The 25,912-nt window shown below is 39.8% G+C and overlaps 1 protein-coding gene and 1 long non-coding RNA gene across 2 annotated transcripts in view; one reads left to right on the forward strand and one right to left on the reverse strand.

Moving 5' to 3' along the window:
* Positions 1–848: 848 nt before the first annotated feature.
* Positions 849–25,912, reverse strand: part of COL12A1 (collagen type XII alpha 1 chain) — a 113,947-nt gene continuing 88,883 nt past the window's right edge. Inside the window, exons 52-66 of the mRNA XM_030859316.2 lie at positions 23,946–24,095; positions 22,466–22,543; positions 21,050–21,136; positions 19,463–19,516; positions 18,120–18,215; positions 16,866–16,919; positions 16,449–16,502; positions 12,007–12,060; positions 10,620–10,691; positions 7,177–7,212; positions 7,001–7,067; positions 6,296–6,484; positions 5,275–5,343; positions 4,118–4,288; positions 849–1,894 (exon numbers count right to left, since the gene is read on the reverse strand). Of these exons, the coding sequence (XP_030715176.1) occupies positions 1,719–1,894; positions 4,118–4,288; positions 5,275–5,343; positions 6,296–6,484; positions 7,001–7,067; positions 7,177–7,212; positions 10,620–10,691; positions 12,007–12,060; positions 16,449–16,502; positions 16,866–16,919; positions 18,120–18,215; positions 19,463–19,516; positions 21,050–21,136; positions 22,466–22,543; positions 23,946–24,095 (1,407 nt within the window). The 3' untranslated portion in view covers positions 849–1,718. The remainder of the gene's footprint in view (positions 1,895–4,117; positions 4,289–5,274; positions 5,344–6,295; positions 6,485–7,000; positions 7,068–7,176; positions 7,213–10,619; positions 10,692–12,006; positions 12,061–16,448; positions 16,503–16,865; positions 16,920–18,119; positions 18,216–19,462; positions 19,517–21,049; positions 21,137–22,465; positions 22,544–23,945; positions 24,096–25,912) is intronic.
* Positions 1,734–17,747, forward strand: LOC132593364 (uncharacterized). The gene is made up of 3 exons (XR_009558750.1): positions 1,734–1,865; positions 14,717–14,867; positions 15,880–17,747. It is a non-coding gene; the product is annotated as an uncharacterized lncRNA (long non-coding RNA).

Here is a 25,912-nt window from a genome sequence, read left to right on the forward strand (position 1 = left end):
CACCAGGGAAGCCCTATTATCTAGTCCTTTTTTTTTTGACTCGTGAATTTTTTTATTTTTATTGAGCTATAGGGGATGGGTTGGGAAATATCTCAGTAAGTTATGCCCTACTAGGGAAATGTCCATTCTAACTTTCCTGGGGTAGCTTTCGGAGCTTTTTCTTTTTCTTGGCGCTGCTGTTCTTGCTGACAGCAGCCTCTTCAGGTCCACTGCTGAGAGGCTCCTCCTTGGAAGAGAATTTCCTCTTTTTCTTGGGGACCCTCTTGATCGCAGTCTCCAGGGAGCATTTAACTCGAGATGTTTTGCTCTGTGGAAAATGTTCTTTCAGTACTTCTCTCTTCAATTGATGTCAGTTCTTTCAAACAAACATTTACATTGTTTTCTTTGATATTTAAAATGATGTTATTGTGTTCGTAAAAGTAAAAAAAAAGAAGGTATCACTAAATGTAAACATTTCCATTAAGGATTATCCTTTTTGCAGTTAAACATGCTATTGGGTAAAGTATGGTATAGGAAAGTGACTGAATGCATATGAAATCTTGTGGCTTGTTAAAGGTTGTTTGGTTGTTTGGGGTCTCCTAGGATACTTAGTTGTTTTTCCACCAACCCACACTTCCTCTACATTCCTAATAAAGCCTTTGGAATCTGCTGGGCTTTTTAAAGCTCTCTCACTACCCTCTTTCTATGACTTCACCACATAATTAAAAATCTAAAGTTATTTAGCATAATTTAATAGTATTAGCAAGATTTGTAACTGTATCCAAGGATATGAACTTGTTTGTTTTAACAACCGCCTGGACAGTCCAAAAGGCCATTAAAGAAAAAACATATCATGTCAAATTTTCAGTAGTTTTATTGAAAAATGCCTCTTTTGTTTCAGAAATAAATAATATAAGGCAGTGAAATTCACAATCTGCAGTTAAAATATAAAAGCAGCAATTCTATGTTCATAGTCTTGCAAACATTTTCCAACTGCTTTTGATAACTAAGAAACATTATGTTCTGGGAAAAAAAAGTTCATACTAAATGTACAACACAAACATGCAATTCCATCTCTGCAGAATAATCTGCAATTTGGTATAAATGTTAGCGTGTCTAAAACAAGGAGGTTTAAGGCAATATGGAACTGTATCCAGTTGATACAATAATTTCAGCTACATGGCTTAAGGTTTGTGGTTGTTAAAGGAGATGTATAAGAGCATACTATGCCCTAATGTATAACAGAAGATAGAAGAGGAAGATAAATAGTCGCAACAGAGTTGACTTTTCCCTCTTTTTTGGTTTTAGGAGGGGAACTGCTTGGATCGGGATGTAATTGAACTGCAAATAAGCATTGGAAAAGATAAACTGCCCTCTCGAAATACACAGTCGTTCTGGGTTCCAGGACTTAACTGCTGAACCTAAGAGTTTCGTTGAGGCTTCCCGCTGTGCTACCTAAAGGCACAAGGCACGTTCTCTCCCTGCAGCTTTTGTGAACAAAGTATTTCGCAAGCACTTCAAGGGCAAAGGCAAAGACTTCTACAGACTGCGTGCAGCGAGCTAGGCTTCCTGCAGGAACAAGGTTCTCTACAGCCAGAAAGGGTACTCTCGGATGAAGCAACGCCGGAAGAAACGTGACAGATAACACGTACACTGCTCCGTCTGACCTGTAAATGAGAATCCCAACACCTCCCCCCAGCCTGGCCGTGCTGCGCGCGCGCGCGCGCCAGGTGTCAGCTTCACTGCCGGGGGCCGCGGAGCAGGGCGCGCCGCCAGCGCTCATGGGGAGGACGCTCCTCGGCGGGCTCGTCGGCGCCATAGTCCTCGTACTCGTCCGCCGTCCGCTCGGGCTCCACCGGCACGATGAAGGGCTCGCGCTCAGGCAGGTAGGCCCCGCCCTCGGGCACGTAGGGCTCTGTCCGATTCAACATTACAGTTATGGCATGATTTGGAAGGCACACACGCACACACACACACACACACACACACACAGCAAAAGCTAAATCATCACCCGAGGGGATGGCACTCCAGTCTTAATCTCATAACTATAAATAGATAAATTACAATGTTCCCATTGCTTCCATTTGCAGAGAGAATTTGGTGATCAATAATGAAATGGCACTTGTTTTTAACCTTCAAAGATCCAGCAGTAAGTACAATCATTGCACAAATACCTGGGAAGGGTCAGAGACTGGGCCAAGGAGAACTGTAAACCAACCTAGGTAGGATATTGCAAATCCCCGAGTAACCGTTCATGACTTCAAACTCCTCAGTTCAGAGAACCATTTGGAAAGATGAGGAGGTATGGGGAAGTGACATTGGCTCCTAGAAACTGAACTCTGGAGGTGAAAATCAACTATCACCAGGTAATATACAGTACATGACATGTTCTGTGGCTGTCTCTCCCACGGCCTGAGTTACAGCTGGTGGGTGAGGACCTCCAGTGACTACAGCGAAACAGGAAGAGAAGAAGTGACTCTCAAACTTTGGTGTGAAAATTGCGATTACAAAATCCAAATGAAAGTACACGTACAAAAGGTAATCATAGTAAGACACATGCCCTGAATCAGACACATCGCTAACAAGCGAGAGATGAGATTCTATTTGGTGTTATTCCGGCAGAGAGCAAGCAGCAGGCAGAAGCTGATTGTACAGGACTGTTAAGTGATTTTAGTGGACAGGATCACATACAAATCATTTACAAGCCGTCATTAGTTTATTATTTACATAAGGTATTTCTCTTGAACCCGGTTAATTGTTTTTCTCAAAATGGCATCATCTCTGCGGTTAGTAGTTTTATTATGCGCCTCTTTCAAAGCGGAGGCTCCTCATGAGCTGTGTGTTTGAACGTTTTCTTTTAAATAATATTTTTCTACATTATTACTGAAATGCATCAGGCTTATAAACTAACACCACTGCTTTTGTCTCATTCAAGTTAGTATAAAGAGTCTCCACCCTCCGTTATGATGTCCACCCAGGTTCATTAACCATATCTGTGGTGAGATTTCCATACAGACTCATTTCCTAATAAGCACGTGCGCAAACATCTCAGAAACAGGATTTTCATGTATTCAAACTGTAAGCAGCGCTGGCGACTTAGAAAATTTGTTAGCCGGAACCTGAAACAGGTCAAAGATGATAGTTTTTAAAAGTTGAATTACTATGCAAAAAAACATCTATACACATTCATCTAAGTATGTAATGGTTAAAGTAGATATGTATATATCCATATATTTCAAGTTATTCACACATACCAGAAGGCAGAGGTAATTTAAATTTCTTTTATAAGGAGTGAAATTGTAATTTTGTGAATGGGTTGCTTGAGAAATTTACGATTCATGATTACTTCTGGTCATAGGTAAGTATGCACATAAATATATAGATATATAGATATTTAGATATTCAACTACTCATGCACTACTTGCTAGTAGCCAACCATATCAAACAGCAGTATCATTTTTAAAACTTGCAAGATGCTCGAGGGTGTGCTGATGGAAAGGTCACCGCTGACCGCTGCCCACAGCATTAATGTATTTATTTTCAGATCAGCATATCTCCTTTATCCCCACAGTCCCCAAAGTCAGGCTTAAGAGACTTCTGCCTCCTGTAATTGTCGAGTACTAGAATTTCATGACTGACTCTAAAAACATTAAGTCCCAGAGTTTATAAATATTAATTCCATGGACAATGTGAAATAGTGAAATATTTTCAGTTGTCTGTACCATGTTATCGAATAGTCTGCCTACACAATAGAGTCTCAAAACAGTTTTTTAGATATATTCTTGTATTCAACAAATCCCTCTTCCCAGCCTTTAGGGTTAAAAAAAAAACAAAAAAAAAACCCAGTCAATTGGTAGCATTCTTTGAACTCCCAAGAGAAATAGAGGTTTATGATGTGATTTGGTAAGTGCAGAAGTATAGAAAGGAGGAGAAGATAATTATTCAACTCCTAACAGTGAAATAATGTTATAAAATTAACATTAATTCTTTTGAGAGAGAATAACAAAACATACAACTGAAAGAGTTGATATCTTCAAGAAATCCTCAAATCAACTTTCCTTCCGTCCTAGGGAACTTCATTTCCATAAAGGTTTTTTAATTCAGGTGAGTTTGGGTCCCTATAATGGCAACAACATACCTGGATAGCCTTGTCCATTGTATGGGATGCTGGCACACTGGGAAGAGTCACAGTATCCAGGAGGACCTGGGGGGCCTCGGATACCTGAGTTTCCAGGACGACCAGGGGGACCTGGAGGACCTCTTGAACCTGTGGACCCTGGTGGACCCGTTCTGGATTCTCCTTGTGGACCTATTATGGGTTTAAAAGAAATATTTCCCCTCTTGTCAAACACATCTCCTGAGGCAGTCAACAATACTTCGGCACCTCCACTACTTCAAGACTAGACGATTCACTAGTGTATGGTAAGAAAATATGTCCTTAAGGAATCACCAGTATGACCCAGTGTAGAACTTTCTTACCAGTGATTCAAGAATTAATGCCAAAAATCCAACTATGTTAATGATTTTATTCAAAGAAAACTGACTTAGCAAGAATTGAGCCAAACTAAAGATATCAGTGAGTTCTCTGGTTTGCTCCCACTGTCTTAGAGGTAAGACTCGCTGCAGGAAATGGCTGTGGTAGCCAAGGCAGACATTCGGGTTGCCTGCTCCACCTCCAGACTATGTGAAGCAGTGCTATTTCTGGATCAAGTGACGCTTACTCATGCTTAACATAAATGTAAAGATTTAACCTCCAGGACTGACCATGGTTGCAAGGGTCTCACGGACCTTATAACGAAGAAAAAAATTCATTTTCAATCTAGTAAACAAAATGCACAGAACAACTATTATTTCCTTCCAAAACATCAATAAAGAAACTGTGAATGAAATCTTGCAGCGTGTCAGGATTTGTAATGAGAGTATATTTCCTCAGTCTACTAGCGACCTCTTAAAGAATACCAGAAGGAACAGGAAATGACAGCATCCTTAAAGGCTATGAGGCCAAACAAAACAAACAGGAATCCCATAAAGAGAAAACAACAGCCCTCTGTGTCACTAAAACTCAAACCCTCCTATATTAAAGTTAGAGTAAATGCTTAAATAGAACGCACTGAAACATTTTTGAACAAAGAGAACATAAAAATGAGGTATAACCTCCTCTATAACTTCTTGCTAAAATACCTTCCGTGATGGTCAGTATGCCTGAAGCTAACAGGATGAGTTTGTGCATCTCGTGGGGTCGTATGCTCTCTCGGTAATGATATGTTCACTTGTTTGATGTACTAGCAAACCTACCTGAGGGGCCAGGCAGCCCTCGAGGTCCTGGAGATCCAATACCCCTTTCGCCTTTCTCTCCCGGCAAACCTAAGCGAGCACAAAATGGGAAAACACAGAGGGAAAATGATCCGGAAACATGTAGCCTTCATCGGAACTGATAGTACTTGATTCAAGTAATTCGTTTCCCGTAGTGAAAGCAGAACCCAATTTTTCACAGAAGTCCACGCTTTAAGCCAAATTCTTTCTAGACATTTGTGTAATTCCAGATTCATGGCCAAGAAACAAATCTGGCTACAAGTCAGGGGAAAAATTACTTGAAGAAAACAAACACATCTAATATATTATTTTAGAAGCAGTAATTAAGAACAGAAATCTTGAATAAATAGTTACAACTCACTGAAGACGTCTTAAAGGTATCTTATCTTTAGTAGCCCTATCAGTACCTCATCTAAATAATCAGAATTATAGACATATCTACGTTTTCCGCAGAATGTTAGCCATCACTTTGACAAAAGTGAGTACCCAGCATCCTGAAACATCTGGAATCACATAATCCTGTTTTTCTTCTTTTCCTTCAGTTACACTTATCTACCATGAAATTAAAGCCACATAAACACATAAGACCAGTTTCCAGGCCCTGAATAAAGGAACCAGAAGAATTTAGATCCAAAATCTTAGGGCTGCTTGCATTCAGTTGCTGCCCAGCTCTTGCCAGTCAAAACAATTAATAAGATTTTATGCCTGATTCAGTTTGCCAGGATACAGTTTTCCCATTAACGACAGCAACAATCAGAAAATAGCGTTGTCTTTACTGAGCTCTCATGACAAAATCTTCCTGTTTTCTAAGACAGGGATCTCTACAGCCTGCAACTGCCTAAAGAGAAAGACAGGTTCATGGATGCACGGCTCTTCTGGGGCTGTCCGAACAAGACCAGTGTAGTTTGCTAAGTCCAGTCTTCTACATGCTTTTCAACCGGACCCAGCTCCTACGCTTGCAGATTCCTTCCTTTATCCCTGTGCAGCAGTCAGGAATGCCTACCTCGTTCGCCCGGGGGTCCCTGCATCCCTGGTGTGCCCGGGAAGCCTGGCCGCCCCCCAGGCCCTGGTTCTCCTCTGGCTCCTGCGCTGCCAGGGGGCCCTGGAGGACCCGGCGGGCCTGGTTGGTTGCGATTAGAGTGGTAGTCGTTTGGAATCTGATTCAGCATCTGATTGAATCTGCTCATCTGACCTAAAAAAAATAAATAAGACTTATTAGTAAGAAACCCAATAAGGGGGCTACCCTGGTGGCGCAGTGGTTGAGAGTCCGCTTGCTGATGCTGGGGACACGGGTTCGTGCCCCGGTCCGGGAAGATCCCACATGCCGCGGAGCGGCTGGGCCCGTGAGCTATGGCCGCTGAGCCTGCGCATCCAGAGCCTGTGCTCTGCAACGGGCGAGGCCACAGCAGTGAGAGGCCCGCGTACCGCAAAAAAAAAAAAAAAAAAAAAAAAAAAACAATTTTCTATCAGACAGAATGTAAGGATAACAGGCTATTATTTTACCTTGGTTTATTGTTTTATCTTAATGCTAGTCATTAAAATATCATTGGCTTTATCTAACAGGATACAAAACTGACAACGTATAAAAATAAGAGCTCATGGAAATAGAAACATCTATCTTTGAAAGTTTATGACACAAACTGCATTTTCCTGCAATTAACTAAAAACAACACACACACTCATACATTAAAAGGAAAAGAAATTTTACCACTTATCAGTTGTTCACAGACTTGTCTTGCAACTGCTCGCATCATGTTCTGGGAAGCAATGTCTCCCTAGTTAATTAAATCAATAAGCAGGATCAGCATATTATTTCCATAGTTTCAGAGTTCAATGTTTAACACACGATATAAATTTGTGAGTCAGATTTTAAGCAATACATACTCTATCACCTTTCTCTCCTTTCAATCCCGATGGACCCTGAAATATAGGAATTTCAGATATTAGAAACTGACAAACATGGTCTAAAATGACTCATGAATGGACAGGATGATGAAAGAGGGCAAGGTCTGCTTTGTAACAAATTAGCAAAATGACACATCACATTTACATCCATGTTACTCACATTTTGTTTGTCTGTCAAAAGGAATCTAATCTGTCTCCCTGTCTCTCTCTCTCCCTCTCTCAGAAGCACGTGTCCTCCAATATAGTGCTGAGTTGTGAATTTTATGATCACCAATTTAGAAGTTATGTACTGTGCATATATTTTATGATGCCATTCACAATACAGGTCTGCAACTGAAACACATGTAAAATTGCCCTTGCTACCATTCTACTTTCCTTTACGTCACCATGGCTGGGGAGCTCAGGTGGTTACTTTAGGTTGTGCATGAGGTTAATCTTGGTTCAGTCAGAACCCATAAGAACCTGTTCTAGTAAGAGCTTTCTGTCAATTCCCTAACTAAATATGTATCTGTAACTCCTTCCAGTGATTTTTTGTGCACTGGGCATGAAAGGAACCATGTGCCTCCCTTATTAAAGGGCTCAATCCAAGTGGTGGTTCCCACATCCAAACGCAACCACAGAACATTTGTCCCTATTCTGTCAGGCCTCTCACTGGCCATGAGAGGATCTTGGAAAAAGTCTTCCTTCTAGTGCAAGAAGTTTTTGTCTTTCAGTATATCTCCAGGCTGCCAGCTGAAAGGAACGCCCAAACCATTGACAAATCTGATGGTCAGATAACATCCCAAACCAAACTGCCTCTTACCGTCTCCAAGACTCTTGCCTGAACGGCTCCAATATCCTCCTTACTGGTCCTCCTGCAACCCATTTGGCCCCTTTTGAGTCTGTTCTCCACAGAGAAGCCAGACTGATATTTTTAAAAAGAAAATTGGCGCATGTCACTCTGGCTCCAAGGGCTTCCCATCACACTAAGAATAAGATAAGAGATCCTCACCATGGGCTGGGTGGTCCACATGCTTACCTGTGCCCAGCTAGCTGACCTCATCTTTCATCCCTCTCCCCTCACTCCCTTTACTTCCGGTGCCCGGGCCTCTCTGCTGTTCCTTCCACGTGCCACCTTCGTCCTCCCTCGGCCTTTGTTCATGCTGTTCCCACTTCCTGGAATGCTGTTCCCACTGCCTGCTCCCTTGCTTCATTCCACCTCCTCAGACAGACTCCCTGACTGCTGTATCTGAAATAGCCCCCTTCCACCACCACAATTACCCGCTAACCCCTTACTCTGTGTTTCTTTTCTTTGTTATCACTCATCATCACCAGAAACCGTATTGTTTATTTACATTTTGGGGTCTATATCCTCCACTAGAATCTCCATGAGGGCAAGGACTTTGTCTTGTTTACGTTTATATCCCCAGACCTTAGAACACCGACGGGCACATTTAGGCACCAAACAAATGGGTGTTGAGTAAATGAATAAAAATATTCCATCAGCAGTTCCTGGAAACATCCACGACACAACATCAGGTGTTACAAGTTAGCAAGAAGACACCACTGGTTCCAAGAGCTAATGACATAAGCTAACAGTGACTGAGCTAAGCTCTCTCCTAAGACCTTTATACTCCCGTCTGCTAGTTTTGGTTTTAGAAACTAAAGGTAAGATAGAAGAGAGAAGAAAAGGAGAGGTAATTTGCTACCTTAGAAGGATGAGGAAGGTAAAGGGGGAAAAGGGGGTAGATAAGGTCCAAATAAATGTTACCAAATTATAGTCATAAGAAAAACTGGAGTTTGCCCTTTGCTAAAAGTACTGGACTCTTATGGAAACATTATTTAGTTTGGAGCCTTTTGTAAATTTCAGGAAATTATTTTTTACACTTACTGCTACTTTGTTCCCATGTGTTCTTTTTTAATTTACTGCCACTCTGAGATTGTTCTAGGATGTAAGATTTAGAACTCATCTTTATTGCCAGTATCTAGAGCTCTCATTTCAAGTAAAGGAAGTAGAAGTTTCTTTCAGGTTTCTAACTTCAGCCATCGATTACATCCGTGATATTCTTACGTTAGACTCTCTTTCAGTCATAGTAAAACGAAATAGAATTCTGAAAGGGTTAACAAGTTCCATGTACTTTTAAGGGCTCTTGTGAAGTTTCTGTCATGATTCATTGAGGAAAAGAAAGTAATACAGTCATATACTAGAGTACACACAGAGTAAGAAGTACACCAGGAGTCCTTTCATCTTTATCCTGCTTGCTTAATTTTATGTAAACATAGAAGGCAGGCCATATCACATGAAGATTCTAAGTTAGTTTGACATTAAAATTTTTTAAGCTTGGGTTTATATAACTTTGGACAATACTTCAGAAGAGAGAAGTTCTGTTCAGAGAACAGCCCTGATAGATGTGTCATTACTAATAATTGGACTTGTTGATATTTGAGATAAATTTTTATATTTCAGAATTCTATTCAGACAAAAAAAAAAACTGCTTAAAATAAATTCATTCCTCATACATACAAATAAGGAAGAGCTTGTAACAAAGAATATGGAGCCCAACAGTTATTACAAATACTTCTGGGTATTTTAGAAGCTATGAATTCAGTTTTGGAAATACTGATTTGCAAATAGAAGATATGCATGATACCATCTCAACTATTCTTTTAATCAAAACATCTGATGAAAAGAAAATTAAACTGGATGTAAATTGGAGCAGGGCAGTATAAAAAAGTATAATGGGGCTTCCCTGGTGGCGCAGTGGTTGAGAGTCCGCCTGCCGATGCAGGGGACGCGGGTTCTTGCCCCTGTCCGGGAAGATCCCACATGCCGCGGAGCCGCTGGGCCCGTGAGCCATGGCCGCTGAGCCTGCGCATCCGGAGCCTGTGCTCCGCCACGGGAGAGGCCACGACAGTGAGAGGCCCGCGTACCGCAAAAAATAAATAAATAAAAAAGTATAATGGTGGGTGAGATAAATCCTTTTAATTCTGGGACTAATGTTCTAGCAACCTCAGCGCAAGAGAAAAGAGCCAGCAGTGTGGCTACAGGATACTGACGAAGGGTTAACTTCTGCAGAGCACCCGTGGAGGCGCTATGCACCATCATGTACTTTTCTATCTTAAGCTGCATACCGCTCCTAAACAAAAAGAATGATTTTGCTGACCCAGCTCTGAGTGTTTATTCAGTTCAGAAATATGTGTCTTGGCTTATAATCCCATTCTCCTTTTAAAGAAACCCTATGACCACAATTTTCATCCCAGAATGTTATAACTTAGAGAGAAAATTTTTAGAACTAGTACCAAGTTAAATCCATGGATTTAGCATAGCTTCAGCAAATGCTTCACACACATTACAGCAGAGATAACATAAATATGCCACAGCCTTGCAGTCTCCTCATTCATGGCCACAGTGGAATGACTAGGCATGCAAGCCGTCCACTTACTGGTCTGCCATGGTCTCCGGGTTTTCCTGGTTTCCCACTTGGTCCTGTGACTCCTGGAGAGCCTGGGCTTCCCTACAACACAGGGAAGCTTACCATCAAAGAAGAATTTCATCTAAAGTAAACTAGCAAAGCATGGCTGGTTTTAAAAGCTTTTAGCACATAATCACATACTAAGGAAGAACAAAATCAAATTTTAAGATAACATGGAGGAAAAAAATCTTGAAAATTCCCATTCAATCTTTATGGACTATATTTAATCGGTTTCACTATTCACAGACTGTGATCCTAGTAAATTGGCTGCTAAGTGAATTTGCAGAAAGCAATTCCTATTAGTTTGTTTCTATTACCAAACCAGAAAACTCATCAAAAGACAGGAGTGAACTCTGGCTGGGGAAAATACTGAGAAGGTAACTGGGCACCACGTGGTGGAGTTTCCCCTTGTCTCCTGGGAGTTGTATCTCAGCCTAGAAACTCACTTTTTCTTTGGTGCATTCAATAAAGGGTGCCTCCTCTTCTATCATACCAGCACTCTCCATCCCATCAAAACCATAAGAATTTCTCCCCGTTCCTTTCAGCACAGCTTTAAGACATTTTAGCAACATTTTTAGTAAAATATTTATAATATCGCTAAGTCAATACATTATGTCTAAAGCTAAAATATCCTTAAAATAGAATCATCAGATTTTGGTAAAACAATCCTTTATTCATCAATTATGTAAATTTTAATATCTGTAGTAAATACTTTAAATCAAAGCTTATTATACATTTTCAACTCTACTTGAGAACATCTATATTAAACATAAATAATAAAATTATTTTAACATATGCTCTCCAGTCCTCATATACAGCCAGAAGCCATGAAGAGCATCCCTCACCTCAAACAATGTAATTGTGATCTCACCTGGATGCAGGTATACAGACGCTTCTTTCAAAATCATTGGCTTCAGTATTTTCCCCAAAGATCTTAATTAGAAAACCTACTCGGGTAAAACTTACTTCCTCTGAATGACTTAAACCTGTTCGGTAATTAATGTCCTTAAAATTCAAATATCATAGGCTACGGACTCTTAAAATTCTAGAACAGGAAGTAACCAGTAAGGTCATAAAACCTACCACTTAACATGGGCATGGAAGGAACTGGTTGGTTAGGGATATTTTTGTTGTTTTTCAAATATAACTTGATTAAACGAAAAGACTCTATTTTAACACCTCTGTTTTCTCTAGCCCATTTTGATTTAGGAGAATAAAAACAAGTAGCTCCCTCGACAGTGTGCCCCCCAGCACAGATGGAACATGCCTCAAAGGTCAGGTTACTAGGCTCTTCCCTAGCAAGTGGGGCTAGGGGTTTAGGGTGGGGAGATAAGAGTGTCACCTATTCCATTCTTACCGGTGGCCCAGGGGGGCCCCTAGGTCCCATTGCTCCATCTTTTCCAGTAAAGCCCTATTGTAAAAATAAAATTAATTATAGATTAGTGAAATAATGACCAAGTAAAATGGAAAGACACTAGACAGGTTGATAAGAGTGACAGGTGAGGGATTTAACCCAACTGCAGGTAACCTTTCAATATAAAGACAAATATGCCAAAAAATGTTTTCCATTGAAGTTATGCTTTTTATTGAATAATTCATTTCTATACTCAGTCATTTATATAGTTATAAATATAAAATAATTTTAAGAATCAATCCAGTCTTCTCCGAAGAAAGCAGATTCCTTTTATGAAGATACTCACGTTTACTTTTATAAGAGTGTAAAGAAATCTAAAGGAAGACTAGCCCTTTCTACCAAAAAGTCAATTGTTGACTAACTGGCCCAGGAAGGATCAAAGTAAGATGAAGGGAGTGTTGCATCACAGAAGATGCAGGAGGGGCCAACCACCTGGTTAGAAAACCCCCTTCCTTGTTTCCTAAGCAACACCAGACAGCCAGGGCAGGGCCACTGATGCTTCACTCCTCAGGGATTTCTCTCCTCCCCTCCAAGAAAGAGGCAAAACTATCTTAACTCCTCCACTCAAAAGAAAGGAAATCCTCAATCCTCACTCAATTTTTTTATCGGTCCGTCTCTCCTCATCTCACAGAAAGGCCAGACCCGGTCAGGGTTGCAGTGGGAGAAGAGATCTGTACAGAAGCACCGGGCATCTCTGAGCAGCTTGCGTGGTGCCAAGTGACCTCTGCCTGGAATGAGTCACTCGCTGCCCGGTTAGCATTCATCCCAAGTACAGACCTCTGAAATCCAGCCAAGGATTTCTGAGTCAGGTCGTTTTTTGTGTTGCTGCATTCCTCTGTCAAAGGAGATTTTTGTCTCCTTGGAGAATATGTGTTAATTTTATGCATATTCTTGGATTCTAGCACAAATGAAGAACATTTGGATCAATACCTCCATTAAGTATCCACACTCCCATTGATTTTACAAAAGAGGACGTTTAAATTATTTCTTTAAAATTGTGTTAGAAATATTCCACCCCCTGCAAAAAAAATTTTTTTTTCAGAAACTTATAAACATTTCAGACTGTCTTCTGGAAGATCTAGGCCTGCTTAACAAAATGCAGACTACAAATTCATCTCATGTAACATCAACACTGCTTCTGAGAGCCACTTAAGAAGCAGAAATGCTCGGAGTATTGCTTGGACAGTTCAAATGGCATTTCTACCATCTAAGTTTCCTCCAGCTGCTGTAGAAGATACACTTTTTTTTCCACTTTTTTTAGGTAAGTATCATATCTCTGAATAATCCTCCTTCAGTCATCCTAAGAACTTCCTGATCAACCATTTTCTCTTTTTTTTCTAGCTTTATCGGGGTATAATTGACAAATAAAAATTGTATGTATTTATGGCATACATGTGGTGTTTTGATATATGTATATGTTGTGAAATGATTACCGCAATCAAGATAATTAACACATGTATCACCTCACATAGTTATCATTTTCTTAGGTAGGAGAATAGTTAAGATATACTCTATTAGCAAATTTCAAATACACAATATGGTATTAACTATAGTCATCACACTGTACATTAGATCTCCAGAACTTATCTTGCATAACTGAAACTTTGTATCCTTTTTAAAAAAATTTTTATTGGGGTGTAGTTGCTTTACAATGTTGTGTTAGTTTCTACTGTACAGCAAAGTGTATCCGCTACACGCATACATATATCCCCTCGTTTTTGGATTTCCTTCCCATTTAGGTCACTGCAGAGTACTGAGTAGAGTTCCCTGTGCTATACAGTAAGTTCTCATTAGTTATCTATTTTATACATAGTATCAATAGTGTATATACGTCAATCTCCATGAAACTTTGTATCCTTTGTCTAATATCTCCCCATTTCTCCCTCTTCCCAGGCCCCTGGCAACCACCACTGTACTCTGTTTCCGTGAGCTCAACTTTTTAAGGATTCCATACATTAAGTGAGATCATGCAGTATTTATCCTTCTGTGCTTGGCTTATTTCAGCTGGCACATCCTCCAAGTTCAAGGTTCATCCATGTCGTTGCAAATGACAGGATTTCCCTCTTCTTTAAGACAGAGTAATATTCCATTATATACATGATATATACATATCACATTTTTTAATCCATTCATCCATGGATGGACACTTTGGTGTAACCAACCATCTTCTTTTAGAAGAAATACATATCTAAGTTGGGGTGAAGCAGATTTTATTCTGATGGCCTCAGAAGGGCTACCACTGAGCCATCTGTAGCACTTTGTAGTGTAATTTTTTTTTTTATTCTCCATTTTCAAAACTGTAGCAGTTATTGTTGCTTCCCTCAATGGGAGGGTGGCTGAGAGGACCTATGGCTGCTTTCACAGATATACTGCATGTCATGCCTGCACCTGTGGCTCTCTTGCTACTTTCTGACCGTCCCCAGAGCTGTGCCTCATTTGAAAATCATCTGTGCTGAAGGCAACCCATGCCTGCTGTTCCTACCACCTCCACCTTGGTAACATGTCTTCCTCACCATGGTCCTTGGGTTTGCTCTCCTCAGCTGTCTTCTCTTCTCTTCTACCACAGGGTTCAACTTTCTTTCTTTCTTTTAGTTTTCAGCGGAGATGCCTGCACCCAAAGTCTAACTTTCCAAAACTGTTTATGTTCCCTCAGCTGTGCCTTCTACTCTCAGCACTCGCAGTAGGACACTAAGTGGTAGGTCGGCGTACAAGACTGTGATGGAAAAAGACAAATGATTTCCTGAAGACTTTCCTCAGCCTCAACACGAGAGTCCTGGGTGGCCTCACCAGGACTGGATTCACAGGTTAGAGCTAGAAGAACGCAGTCCTTTCCACTCCCTCACTTTTCAGGGACACAGCGATGGCAGCGGTGGCTGCCTGACTGCCAGTTCAGGAGGAACGTGTTGATGGGATGGCGCTGGCCACCCAGAGAGTCTGCACAAAGCCTGCACTGCATGATGGGCCCAACAGGGCTTCAGTAGCAGCGGCAGCAAGAGAGGCAGCCCATCATTTTTTTTTTTATTGGACTATCGTTGATTTACAACATTGTGTTTAATTTCTGCTGTATAGCACAGTGCTCAGTTATACACACACACACACACACACACACACATATATATATTCTCTTTCATATTCTTTCCCATTATGGTTTATCACAGGATATTGAACTATATTCAGTATGTATCATTACTTCCTGATTGCGGTATTTTTGGGTTTGTTGACTAACTGAATAGACAGACTGACTTGTCACCTTTGCAATCTCACTATTGTCCTTTATTGTAAAATAAGAATTCCAAAAAACTGAAGTGTCAGTCTCAAAAGAGTCAGAAGAATATGTATATAGAAGTACCACTGGGCCCCAGACTCCCAGAGAATACCATTTTCTCTTTGACCTCACTCTCTCATAAACTCAAGAGTAGGCATTGCAGCAAATAACTGTCACTGGCAAATCATCCAAATCTGGAATTATCTGGGCAAAATCTTTGCTCCATCTGACTGACCCAACGCTCCTGCCCCATGATGTCGGAGAGGCGTTAAGGGTAACAGATCAATGCCTTTAGTGACAGCTATTATAGCCCTGGCCCTCTGAGACCCTGCTGCTAGTCCTGTGTTTTAACTTGATAAGTCAGAATCTAGACAGCTCTCAGACTGTTGTCTGGACCAGAAGATGCTGAAAAGTCATTAGTGCCTTGGTTCTGAGCAACTCTAAAATAGTTTATTAAAGCATTCGTCGTCTCCTATGAAAGCAAATTTTCTGTAACATTGGATTAGAGCACAGAAGCCATGTTCACTGTGCTTCTCATTTACTTGTCCTAGAAAAGATTGGGTCTCCGGCACTGATTTCATCATAAGTCAAGAGCAAAACTGAAATCTGCCACAAATGAGCAAGATGCCTACTAGGGTCCAGTCGGCTTTCCATCACAGAGGCCTACAGGGGGTATCTGAGTTCTGAAGGCGTAGAAGAGATGTCCCTGACGGCATAGAAAGTGCCACGGAAATCAAGACTATTCTTAGAGTTACGTAAAAGATGCCTCACAACAAAGATTTTAATTTTAGGATTCAAAGCAATTTGCTAGGATTCTTGAATCTCTTTCCAATGAACCAAAATTCCTTTTAGGGACTTGGTTTTCCAAATATGATCAAAGAAAACATTTTTCCAAAATTAAAATTCTGACAACTCATTTGAAGTCCCACCATTTTGTTTCATAGACCTTGAGATTGACCTGGTATCGGTTGGTCCGCTGATATTAGCTTTTCTGCCTCCCGTGAGGTGTGTGAACTCTGCATTTCCAGCCATGCAAATTGAATTATGGGGGGTTCTTAATTAATAGGCAACAATGTGATATCATTTCCAACATCCTTACAGCCTGCCCAAGAAAACTTACTCTATCTCCTGGAGGGCCCATTGGTCCTGGTGGGCCAGGTAATCCTGGGGTTCCCTACACAAAAGGAAACAAACAAGTGAAACACTGTAATTAACTTCTTGTGTGAGAAAAGGGATTTGTGTTATTCTCTAAGATGTCTGGGGAAAAAATGCAGGGGGCTCTGAAAGGAAACAGACACTCAGAAGCAAGCCCAGTGCCAGCCCAAGAGGAAGATGCTCGCTCAGTCATCAAGCCCAGACCTGACTGAACAGCACAAGCTTGAAGACTAACCAGGCAACGGAATGGAAATGACGTGCAGCACACGGCCAGGCTTCTGCTTTGCTGCTTAACCTTGGCTCACCTTTTGAGGCACCACAAGGGCAACTATGCAAATAACACTTGACCAGCAAAGAAAAGGCAGCGTGAAGAACAGCTCACCGTCCGGCCTGGAAGTCCCGGCTCTCCAGCATCGCCCTTCATGCCCTGGCGACCCTGGAGCAAACAGAGGGAAAACAGGTCTCAGGTGTTTTACAGAAATTAAGTGAAAAGGAAAGACGTGAGCCATTCCTGAAATCTCTGTCACTTCATAAATCCAGTGAAGCATATTTGTGATGGGAGGTGAATCAATTATTGGAGGGACTGATGTTCACTTTTTAAACTACAAATGCTGTTATAATTTCCACTTATCATGTGATGGGATAATTTTATATAATCATGGGAGAATATGTCTCCTTTGAAAGAACCTAATTGAACATAGGGATTTTCATAGAAATAGAAGTTGAAGGGAAAACTGTTTTATTTAATATATTTAATTTGGTGCTCATTTTAATAGATATTCAATGAAACACTGTAACATAATTTTGGTCTTTATAACTACATGCTAGAAGACACTTGTTACACAGGCAAATCTGAATTAATTAAAGCTGATAAACTTCATTTAGTAGCAATAATAAGAAAAGTTAAAAGCCCCTAAATCTCCCTTTTGGACATAAGAAGCTAAAAGTTAGATGCATTCAACCCTTTTGAGTGAAAAAGTCCTAGCCCTTCAAATGTTTCATTTCTAGTGATATCTGATACAGATTGTTTTTCCTCTAAATGCCAAAAGGATGTATGTGTCTTCTATTATGGCATCTTTAAAAAGGAGTTTAGAACTAAACTTAAAACTATGAAATTATCTGTATTCTTATTCATTTACTGTTATGTTTTAAAGTATAGAAAAAAGTAGTTAAATAAAATATGAGCCTTTAAAGATAAAACACCTCTTTATAAGTTCAGATTAGCATTTGGAACAAAAGGTAAACATGTTATTAAAAATTTTTATAGAAGTAATGATGTAGATAAATAATGCAAGCTTGCCTTGAAGTCATAAACATTAGAAAAGGACCCCGGGGCTGCCACAGACTCAAAGCAGTATCAAAGCTTTCAGGATGTTGAAGGATATTTGCATTACTTAGTAAAAAATTTTTTTAAAGGTCAAATAATTGGCAACAATTTTCCCTACACAGTTACGTATTATTACATACAGTATTTACATATCTGAAATTACAGTCATAGGAAGTCTTCTCAATGACTAAAATTTGTTGAGTTCTCTGAGAAAACATTTGAGTTTGGCGAAATAGAATAAAAAAATGTTCCAGTTAAACTCAACGTTAATCCACCACCCTCATTTCATACAGAAAGCTTTGTGCTTACTTGTTCTCCTGGAATAGAGAGGCCGTTGGGTCCCTGGGGGCCTGGCGGACCCTGGGGACCGGGAGGACCTGAATCTCCACGAGGACCAGGGGGGCCCTAAATACACGGAAGAGAAACAAGCACAAAGTCATGGAATGCCCTTCCAGTGCCTGTCTTCATAACTCTAAGACACCAATCACATAATCTTTGCAAACATTTTACAAATCTATCCATCTATAAAAGCATGTAATGCCATTCCTTTCTTCCCTTTGCTACTCATTAAAAGAACAACTGGAAAGTACAATAAATTCACAAGAGCACTTATATTTCCAAAATTCCTATTAAAAGTAGGTTTCTAAAAGAAGTAAAATACATTGAATATAATATATTCATATATTTATAGTCCTAGATTCATTCAGAGATCAAAGCTCAAAATTCACTGGATTTGGGCTTCCCTGGTGGCGCAGTGGTTGAGAGTCCACCTGCCGATGCAGGGGACACGGGTTCGTGCGCCGGTCCGGGAAGATTCCCACATGCCGCGGAGCGGCTGGGCCCGTGAGCCATGGCCGCTGAGCCTGCGCGTCCGGAGCCTGTGCTCCGCAACGGGAGAGGCCACAACGGTGAGTGGCCCGAGTATAGCAAAAAAAAAAAAAAAAAAATTCACTGGATTTGATTTCTTTTAAGCTCGTCCTGATTTCTCTTAGACTTGGGCTTATTTCTGGGACTAACGTATGTATAAGTCAAGCAAGGAAAGAGCAGATATGTTCACTCTATGCTGGAGCTTCTTTGCAGTGTGTCTAGGTGGAAAAGGCACAAACTTGGAGTCAGACAGACCTGGGTCAGTCAGCACCCCAGCCTCACTTTCCTAACTGGGTTAGCTCATCATTAGTGATAGTATGACAAAAACTACACATCATCTCCATAATATATTCCCCTAAGAAGCTTCAGTTGTCTTATGGAGACCAGTATGGAACCGGTAGAAGGGGCTGGTGACCTGCCATGAACATACATGTGGCTGCTGAGCTATTTCTCTGAGACAGGTGAACCGTCCCCAGCAGGACCCTGCTCCCTGTGGGGTCTTCCAACTGATGGCCAGGTCACCCCCTCTGCTTCCCCAAGTGACAGCAGAGCCCTTAGGTGCTTCTGCAGGTTTCCCATGTGCAATTCCTACATCAGTGAGATGCCCGGTACATTCTTTATCTGGCTAGCCTAATCCATCATTTTGACACCCAGAGACAAGACAGAGATAATTATATCGCCTAAGGCACACTAAACTTGAATCAACTTGCTCAAGTTGTAGAAATTTGAATAACCAGACTTTAACATACAGGTGAAAATAAAAATGCACTCTAAAATATACTTACAATTGCCCCACTGATACCTCTCTCACCTCTGGGACCTTTAGCACCAGGTCCTCCCTAAAATACATAGTAAGAGTACATTTTAGAGTGAACACAGGAAAGTAGGAAGAAGTTGATATATAAAAGTTGCTTCGAGAAGCAGTGCATTCTCCAGACAATACAGTTATTTATAAAATATGGAAGTAAATACTTTATATCCTACAAATGTGTGGGGAAAGAGAATTTCGAAACTTTGTACATTCTAAGGATCTCATTTTTACATTCTGAACTTTTCTTAATTGTTAGCAAATTTTGAAGTTATTTGAAAATTTGAGGTTTACTGGGAAAAAAACAAGCATTACTTAAATACTATAGTTAAGTATTTTTAAGGAGAAAAATCTGTTTTGGAATTATATGAATGCATTCTTCAGGGAAAATAATATGCAAAAAGAATCTCTCAAAATCTCAGAACATGTAGTTTAGTAACAGGAATTCAGAGACCGCTGAACAAAGATGAAATAAACACGATAGTGAGATCCAACAATGTTATCATACAATTAGAGGGAAAAAAATCCCTACTTCTCAAGAACATCTGAGTCACATCCAGCATATAATTTTATGATTACAAATATAAATCAGGTAAGTCACTGTTAATTGCAAATAGTCTTATGTTGAATCTTGCTTTGCTCTTTAATATCTTTATTTTATGTTTTGCTTTAGGAAAACTCACATCACAAAAATATGTTTACAAAATCATCAGGACCACTGGTAATTCCAGAGACATTTTGATTCCGTATATGTGGAGCTAGTTTGTAATTAACTTAAAATCAATTTACATTATTTGCTATGACCCATGTATAGTAAAATCTGGTGTTCCGAGGCTCTCTGAACTGTTCGTATGTTAATTAACCATTTTCTTAAAAGAGTTCAATAGAGCTTAAAGGTATCACTTCTATTCTGAAAAACCAGCCCAGGTCAGATGTTAGATTGACTAAATCGGGGAGTCCACATTGATTAATGAGACACATGAGTGTACTCTTCAATGTTTTGCATTGCATTTTCTTGGTCTCCCCTCCACCCATGAATAGACCTGGTCAGTCTTCCCACTCAAGTTATTCCTAACACCAACACTTTCACCCAGAGTTTATGATATCATCACATATGTATATTATCCTCTATGTTATTCTATGATATGTTTGCTAATAACAAACACATATGCTAGGTTCTAAACAAGTTGTTGTTGGGCCAGCCTCTCAACCACGGCTCCATAACATACGTACGAGAAGCGTCAGGAAACAAAGGAATTTTCAAAATCAAGTGATTACAGAGAGAAACCCAAATTCATATCTTTAAGAGAAAAGCTCTTGAATGCTAGTCGATATCATTCATTCTTGTGTGGCTAGAGAAATGTGTTCAGATGTGTTCAAATTTTCTTCTTGATTTACTCCACTTCAGATCTCAAAACACGCTACAAACATGGTGTGCAATGCAGCTTGTTCTGCCCTAGAACACACCAGTGGCTGGGAGCTTCTTACGCATGACATACCGGCCAAAGGGTGATCATGCCCAAGATTTACCAGGAAAAACTAGAGGAACTCTTTGTTTCCTTACCGCAGGGCCTGGTGGTCCTGGAGGTCCAATGCTGTCCTGCGTACACGTGCAAGCATTTGGAAGACTGGGGCATTTTGCTTCATCTCTCTGAAATTTTGAAAAGAATATTTATCCATGAATTGATGGTAAAAACAGCTTCCCATCCCCCATGCTCACTAATCTTATATACACAAGGGAATCTATTTCCCAACTTGAAGAAAGAATTTTTAGCTATGATTACAAACAGTCTTACGTTGAATCTTGCTTTGCTCCTGATGTCTCTATTTTATGTTTTGCTTTAGGAAACCTCACACAACAAAAATATGTTTACAAAACTATCATCAAGACCATTGGTTATTTAATCCAATTTTCTCTAGTCTGGCGTTAGGGAAAGGCTGAGTATCTCAGATATGGAGGCCCATTTCCTTCAGAACAAAATCTAAACTCCTTTCCAGGCCTACAAGGGCTTACATGCACTGCCAAGCAGCAGCACACCACCGTTCACTCTCCCATTTCACTCTCCCACTGCCCTTCACTCTGCCCCAGCGCTCCCTCATCCCCTTCATGCCTCTCAGATGTTTAGGGCACCTTGCCGCCTTAGGGCCTTTGCACTTACAGTCCCCTCTGGCTGGAAGTCTCTATGTCCATTATCCACATTGTGTGTCCTCTCACTTCACTCAGGTCTCTGCTTAAATCTCCCCTTATCACTGACGGCTGAGGGTACTCACCTGGCTATCTCTCCCTGTACCCTGGCGTGTTTTCACGCAAGGACTTTTCACTCTATAACGTACTGTATACCTACTTGTTCATTCCTCCTCTCTCCCTGCCTTTCACTAGAATATTCCCTTTCACCGCTGTAACCCCGGCACATAGGATAGTGCCTGGCTTACAACAGGTGCTCGGTAAGTATCTGTTGAATAAATAACGCATACTCATCCCGTGGGTACGTGCAGCTCACTGTTCGCCTAAAGCTTCAAATCCATCATCAGCATTCACCTTTGTAATTATTACAACCTACACAGATACTATGGGTAAAAGCCATCATCTTGAAAAGAAATATGGTTATTTCTACTTAGATATCCAGAGAGGTGATGGCTTATCCTGTAAAATGCTGGTATTTTACAAGCAATAGGAAGGACTCTGCGATAAGTGGGTTTATCAGACACTGATTCAGCTGGACTTTTCTGACTATGCATAACCACCCTGGCTGGCAGGGAGGATTTCCAGATGTGGTTCTCTACATTCTGGACTTTCGAGGGAGGGGTCCCCAGCCTGAGCTGTGGTCGCTGATGAGCACACACACTTTGCGTGTCCCTGGCTCCATCCTGGAGATGCAGCTGCAGAGGGCTACTTGCTCTCCCAAGCCATCCACGCCCACATCCCTTATTCCTCGGGGACTCTTAACACCGCCACAGAATTCCATTCTGTTTTACTTACCCTGGAAGGAATATCACAGCATCTGTCTCTACTGGTCCACACTGGACTGCAGACAATATCAAAATTCTGGATTTGGAACTGCAAACAACCAACAGCAACATGAGCTAAAGATGCGTGAAAACATTTCATATTAACGTTTCCACATTTTAACCTTTGCCAACTTCTCACAGAGACGCTCTTGAGGGAACAGGCAATGAAAGCAATGGGATCCTTACCTCATAAGAACAGAAAAACCTATGCCTGAGAGAAAGCGATAGTAAAGCAAAATGCATACGTGATATTCCCACTTCTGATCCATTTCCTTGGCTAAAATGAAACGTTTGATTGAGTTTTGGGTTTTTTTAAGAAAACATTTACTTAAAAATTAAGAATGTATTTAATTCTGAATTTTAAGACTACACACATTTAAATCAACTTTTAAAAGTCCACCCTTGCAGAAAAGTAACATTAAAAAAAAATATTCCTCACTTATTCTAAAATTGATGCCCTTCTTTTCATAAGTTCTTACCTAGGGGCTAACTGATAATTTTATGATTACCTTTAGCTTAACTATTTCAATATAATATATATTTTCTATCTTTCTACATTTAAAAAAATAGAGCTCTTTTGATAAAGATTGTTTAGCTGCAGCCATTCTTTTATAAACTAATGTAATTGTTCTATTTAAATATCAAATCCAATATTCAATAAATGATTTTAATCAAAATTATATTAAATTTGCACTCTTTGGTTCTACATTGTGGCATAAAAATTTCACTTTTGAATCAACAAGAAGAAAATCCTATCCGTGGAAGAAAGCTACATTCAGTAAATGCAATTTTAAAAATAACAGAAGTCAAGGCTATTAGTCTTGCTTTTAGAACAATGTTATTATTGGTCAACATTTAATATGAACTTAATTAACCTGGTACAGTGAAAACCTTAGGTTGAAAATCTTACTACTAAGTAGCGTTGTAAAAGGGTTGGCAAGCCCCCGCCTCCAACTTGAGCCAGTGACACTTGTGAGTGAGGGGTGGCTGACCGACTACACTCATCTTCCTTCTGAGGCAGATGTGACCCCCCAGTGAGGGGACAGCAAGTCTGTGACGGTCACAGCCAGTGTCCACAAATCATAGTGTCCTGAGTGCACACGTTTTTATTAACAGTTACTACCTTTGAAGAACAAAAAATGAGTTGGTTTAGATTTCACTGATTATCCTGGCAACTATCTGTGTTGTACTCTCCAGTTTGATTCAGCTTCAAGTCGACTACATGATGTTCTCTGGTGCCTTGACAACTTAATTTGTTTCTAGCAGTAAAGCCCATTATCATGTTTTGTCAGTAGCATATTTTCTCAGTGTAACTTTTCCAGCCTTTCAATCTAACCAAGAAATAAAACAATTTAAAACTCACCGAGGAAGAAAACTTCACTGATTACTTTTAAAAATGTCATTTCAATCTTAATACAAGATACCAAGAAAAATAAAAATGTGTTCCTTACCGTGGCTGATTTCCTCTCCCCTTTAAGTAGTTTTCCAAGAATTTCATAACCATCAGTTGTGATATTTCCAGCTTCCCTGATGTCCTTCTCTATAATTTCATAGCAGTCAATGTAAATCTTAACACTTTTGGAGGTCACTACGATATGAACCTAAAAAGATCATTTGTTTCCATTACAAAATTTCTACCCAGAACAACCTGGCTCCTACATATTTCAGATCACAGTTTTAAAAAAATGTGTTCTTAAAGCTATTCTCGTCCCAAGTCAAGAAGCTTGGACTAAAAATCCAAGCACCAGGTTGCCGTGTCAATGTCATTTATTAACAGCGTCAAATTAAATGAACCACTTAACCTTTCTGGGTCTCAGTTTCCTTCAGCTATTATACACTTGCATAATTTCTTATTTTCCCCACTCTGTACTCTTCCTGAGATGGCCAGAGATATTGAAGTAGATGAGATGCTTCTGTAAACTATAAAGAGCTATTCAGAAAAGAAGCAGACTCAACAGATGTAGAGAACAAACTAGTGGTTACCAGTGGGGAGAGGCAAGCGGAGGGGCAGGATAGGGATACAGCAAAATAGGGGTAGGGGACTAAGGGGTATAAACTATTATGTATAAAATAAGCTACAAGGATATATTGTACAACACAGGGAACAGAGTCAATATTTTATAATAAGTATTTAAGAATAAATTACAAAAAATGAGCTATTCAAATACAAGTAAATAAATCATTAATATGTTATTATACTCAGGACAAAGGAGCCTCGAATGTCTTCCACTGATTTCGCTAAATTCCATTTTTAATTTGTTAGTCGCTAATCCCTGCCAAACAGATCTTACACACCATGTAGATACCTAACATAGGAAAGAGCTGGCACGTGTCTTTTATAGAGATTCAGCTCTGGGAATCAATAGATTCAAGATTCAATTTCCTTATAAGAAAAGAATCTTGTTGATTTAGTTTTTTATCTGATATTGAAGACACTCAGAATCTCAAAAAATCCATTAGTACAGATAATTAAGAAAACATCTGTATTTCAGTCATGTAAAGAATGGCTGTGGGTAATCTTTGACTTTATAGTTATACTCATAGTTTCCACTTATCACAGCCCAAATACTCAAGTAAGCCCATGATGATTACTTTGAAAAGTTTGGCTCCAAGTTAAGGAACAGAAATTCCCTTAAATGCTTTGAGTAAATAAGCATAAGACAATCTCTAGAGATTTTTTTAAGCAGTAAATATTTTTTTCCACATAGAATCACCACCAAAACACTAATTTAGTGCATCTATAAGTGGTAAGTATGAATTATATATTGCTTTTATATAAAAGTGATATATGGCTTACTAAAAATAATTTTAAATACCCCTAGGGAAATCATCTAATACTAAATTCAAGAAGAACACCATACAAACATTCCCAAGATATTTATTATCTAATAAGAACTAAAACTTATTTGTTGGCTCTTATATGAACAATCTCAGAAGCAAACATTCACAAACTATTTGAAAAATCATAGTATCCAGAAAAACTATTTCAAAATCAAAACTTTCAATTTTTGAAACAAAGTTATTCCAAATACACTTGTCATTCAATGCTAACCAGAAAGAAACACATGCTAAAAATATACTTTGCTACAATCTCTTCAGTGTGTTTCATTGCATTTTAAACACACGCATAATTACATTTCAGAGAGGCTTTTATCTGGAGACCATTGTCCCAAGTATTTAGGGACTCTTTCCCAACTGGTAAGGATTGTTGGTCACAGACCAGTAGAAAGAAATAGGAACACTCTTGTCAACTCATCACCCTTCCCAAGGTCTGCCATTCCCTAAAGCCTTATTTTTCATCTATTCCGCCTCTTTGTCGCATTACAAATTTCTCTCTTGAATCTATGTCATCTGTTACAATTGTCCCAAGTATTTAGGGACTCTTTCCCAACTGGGAAGCATTGTTGGTCACAGACCA

Source organism: Globicephala melas, chromosome 14, assembly GCF_963455315.2.
Source record: "Globicephala melas chromosome 14, mGloMel1.2, whole genome shotgun sequence".
Taxonomy (NCBI): Eukaryota; Metazoa; Chordata; class Mammalia; order Artiodactyla; family Delphinidae; genus Globicephala; species Globicephala melas.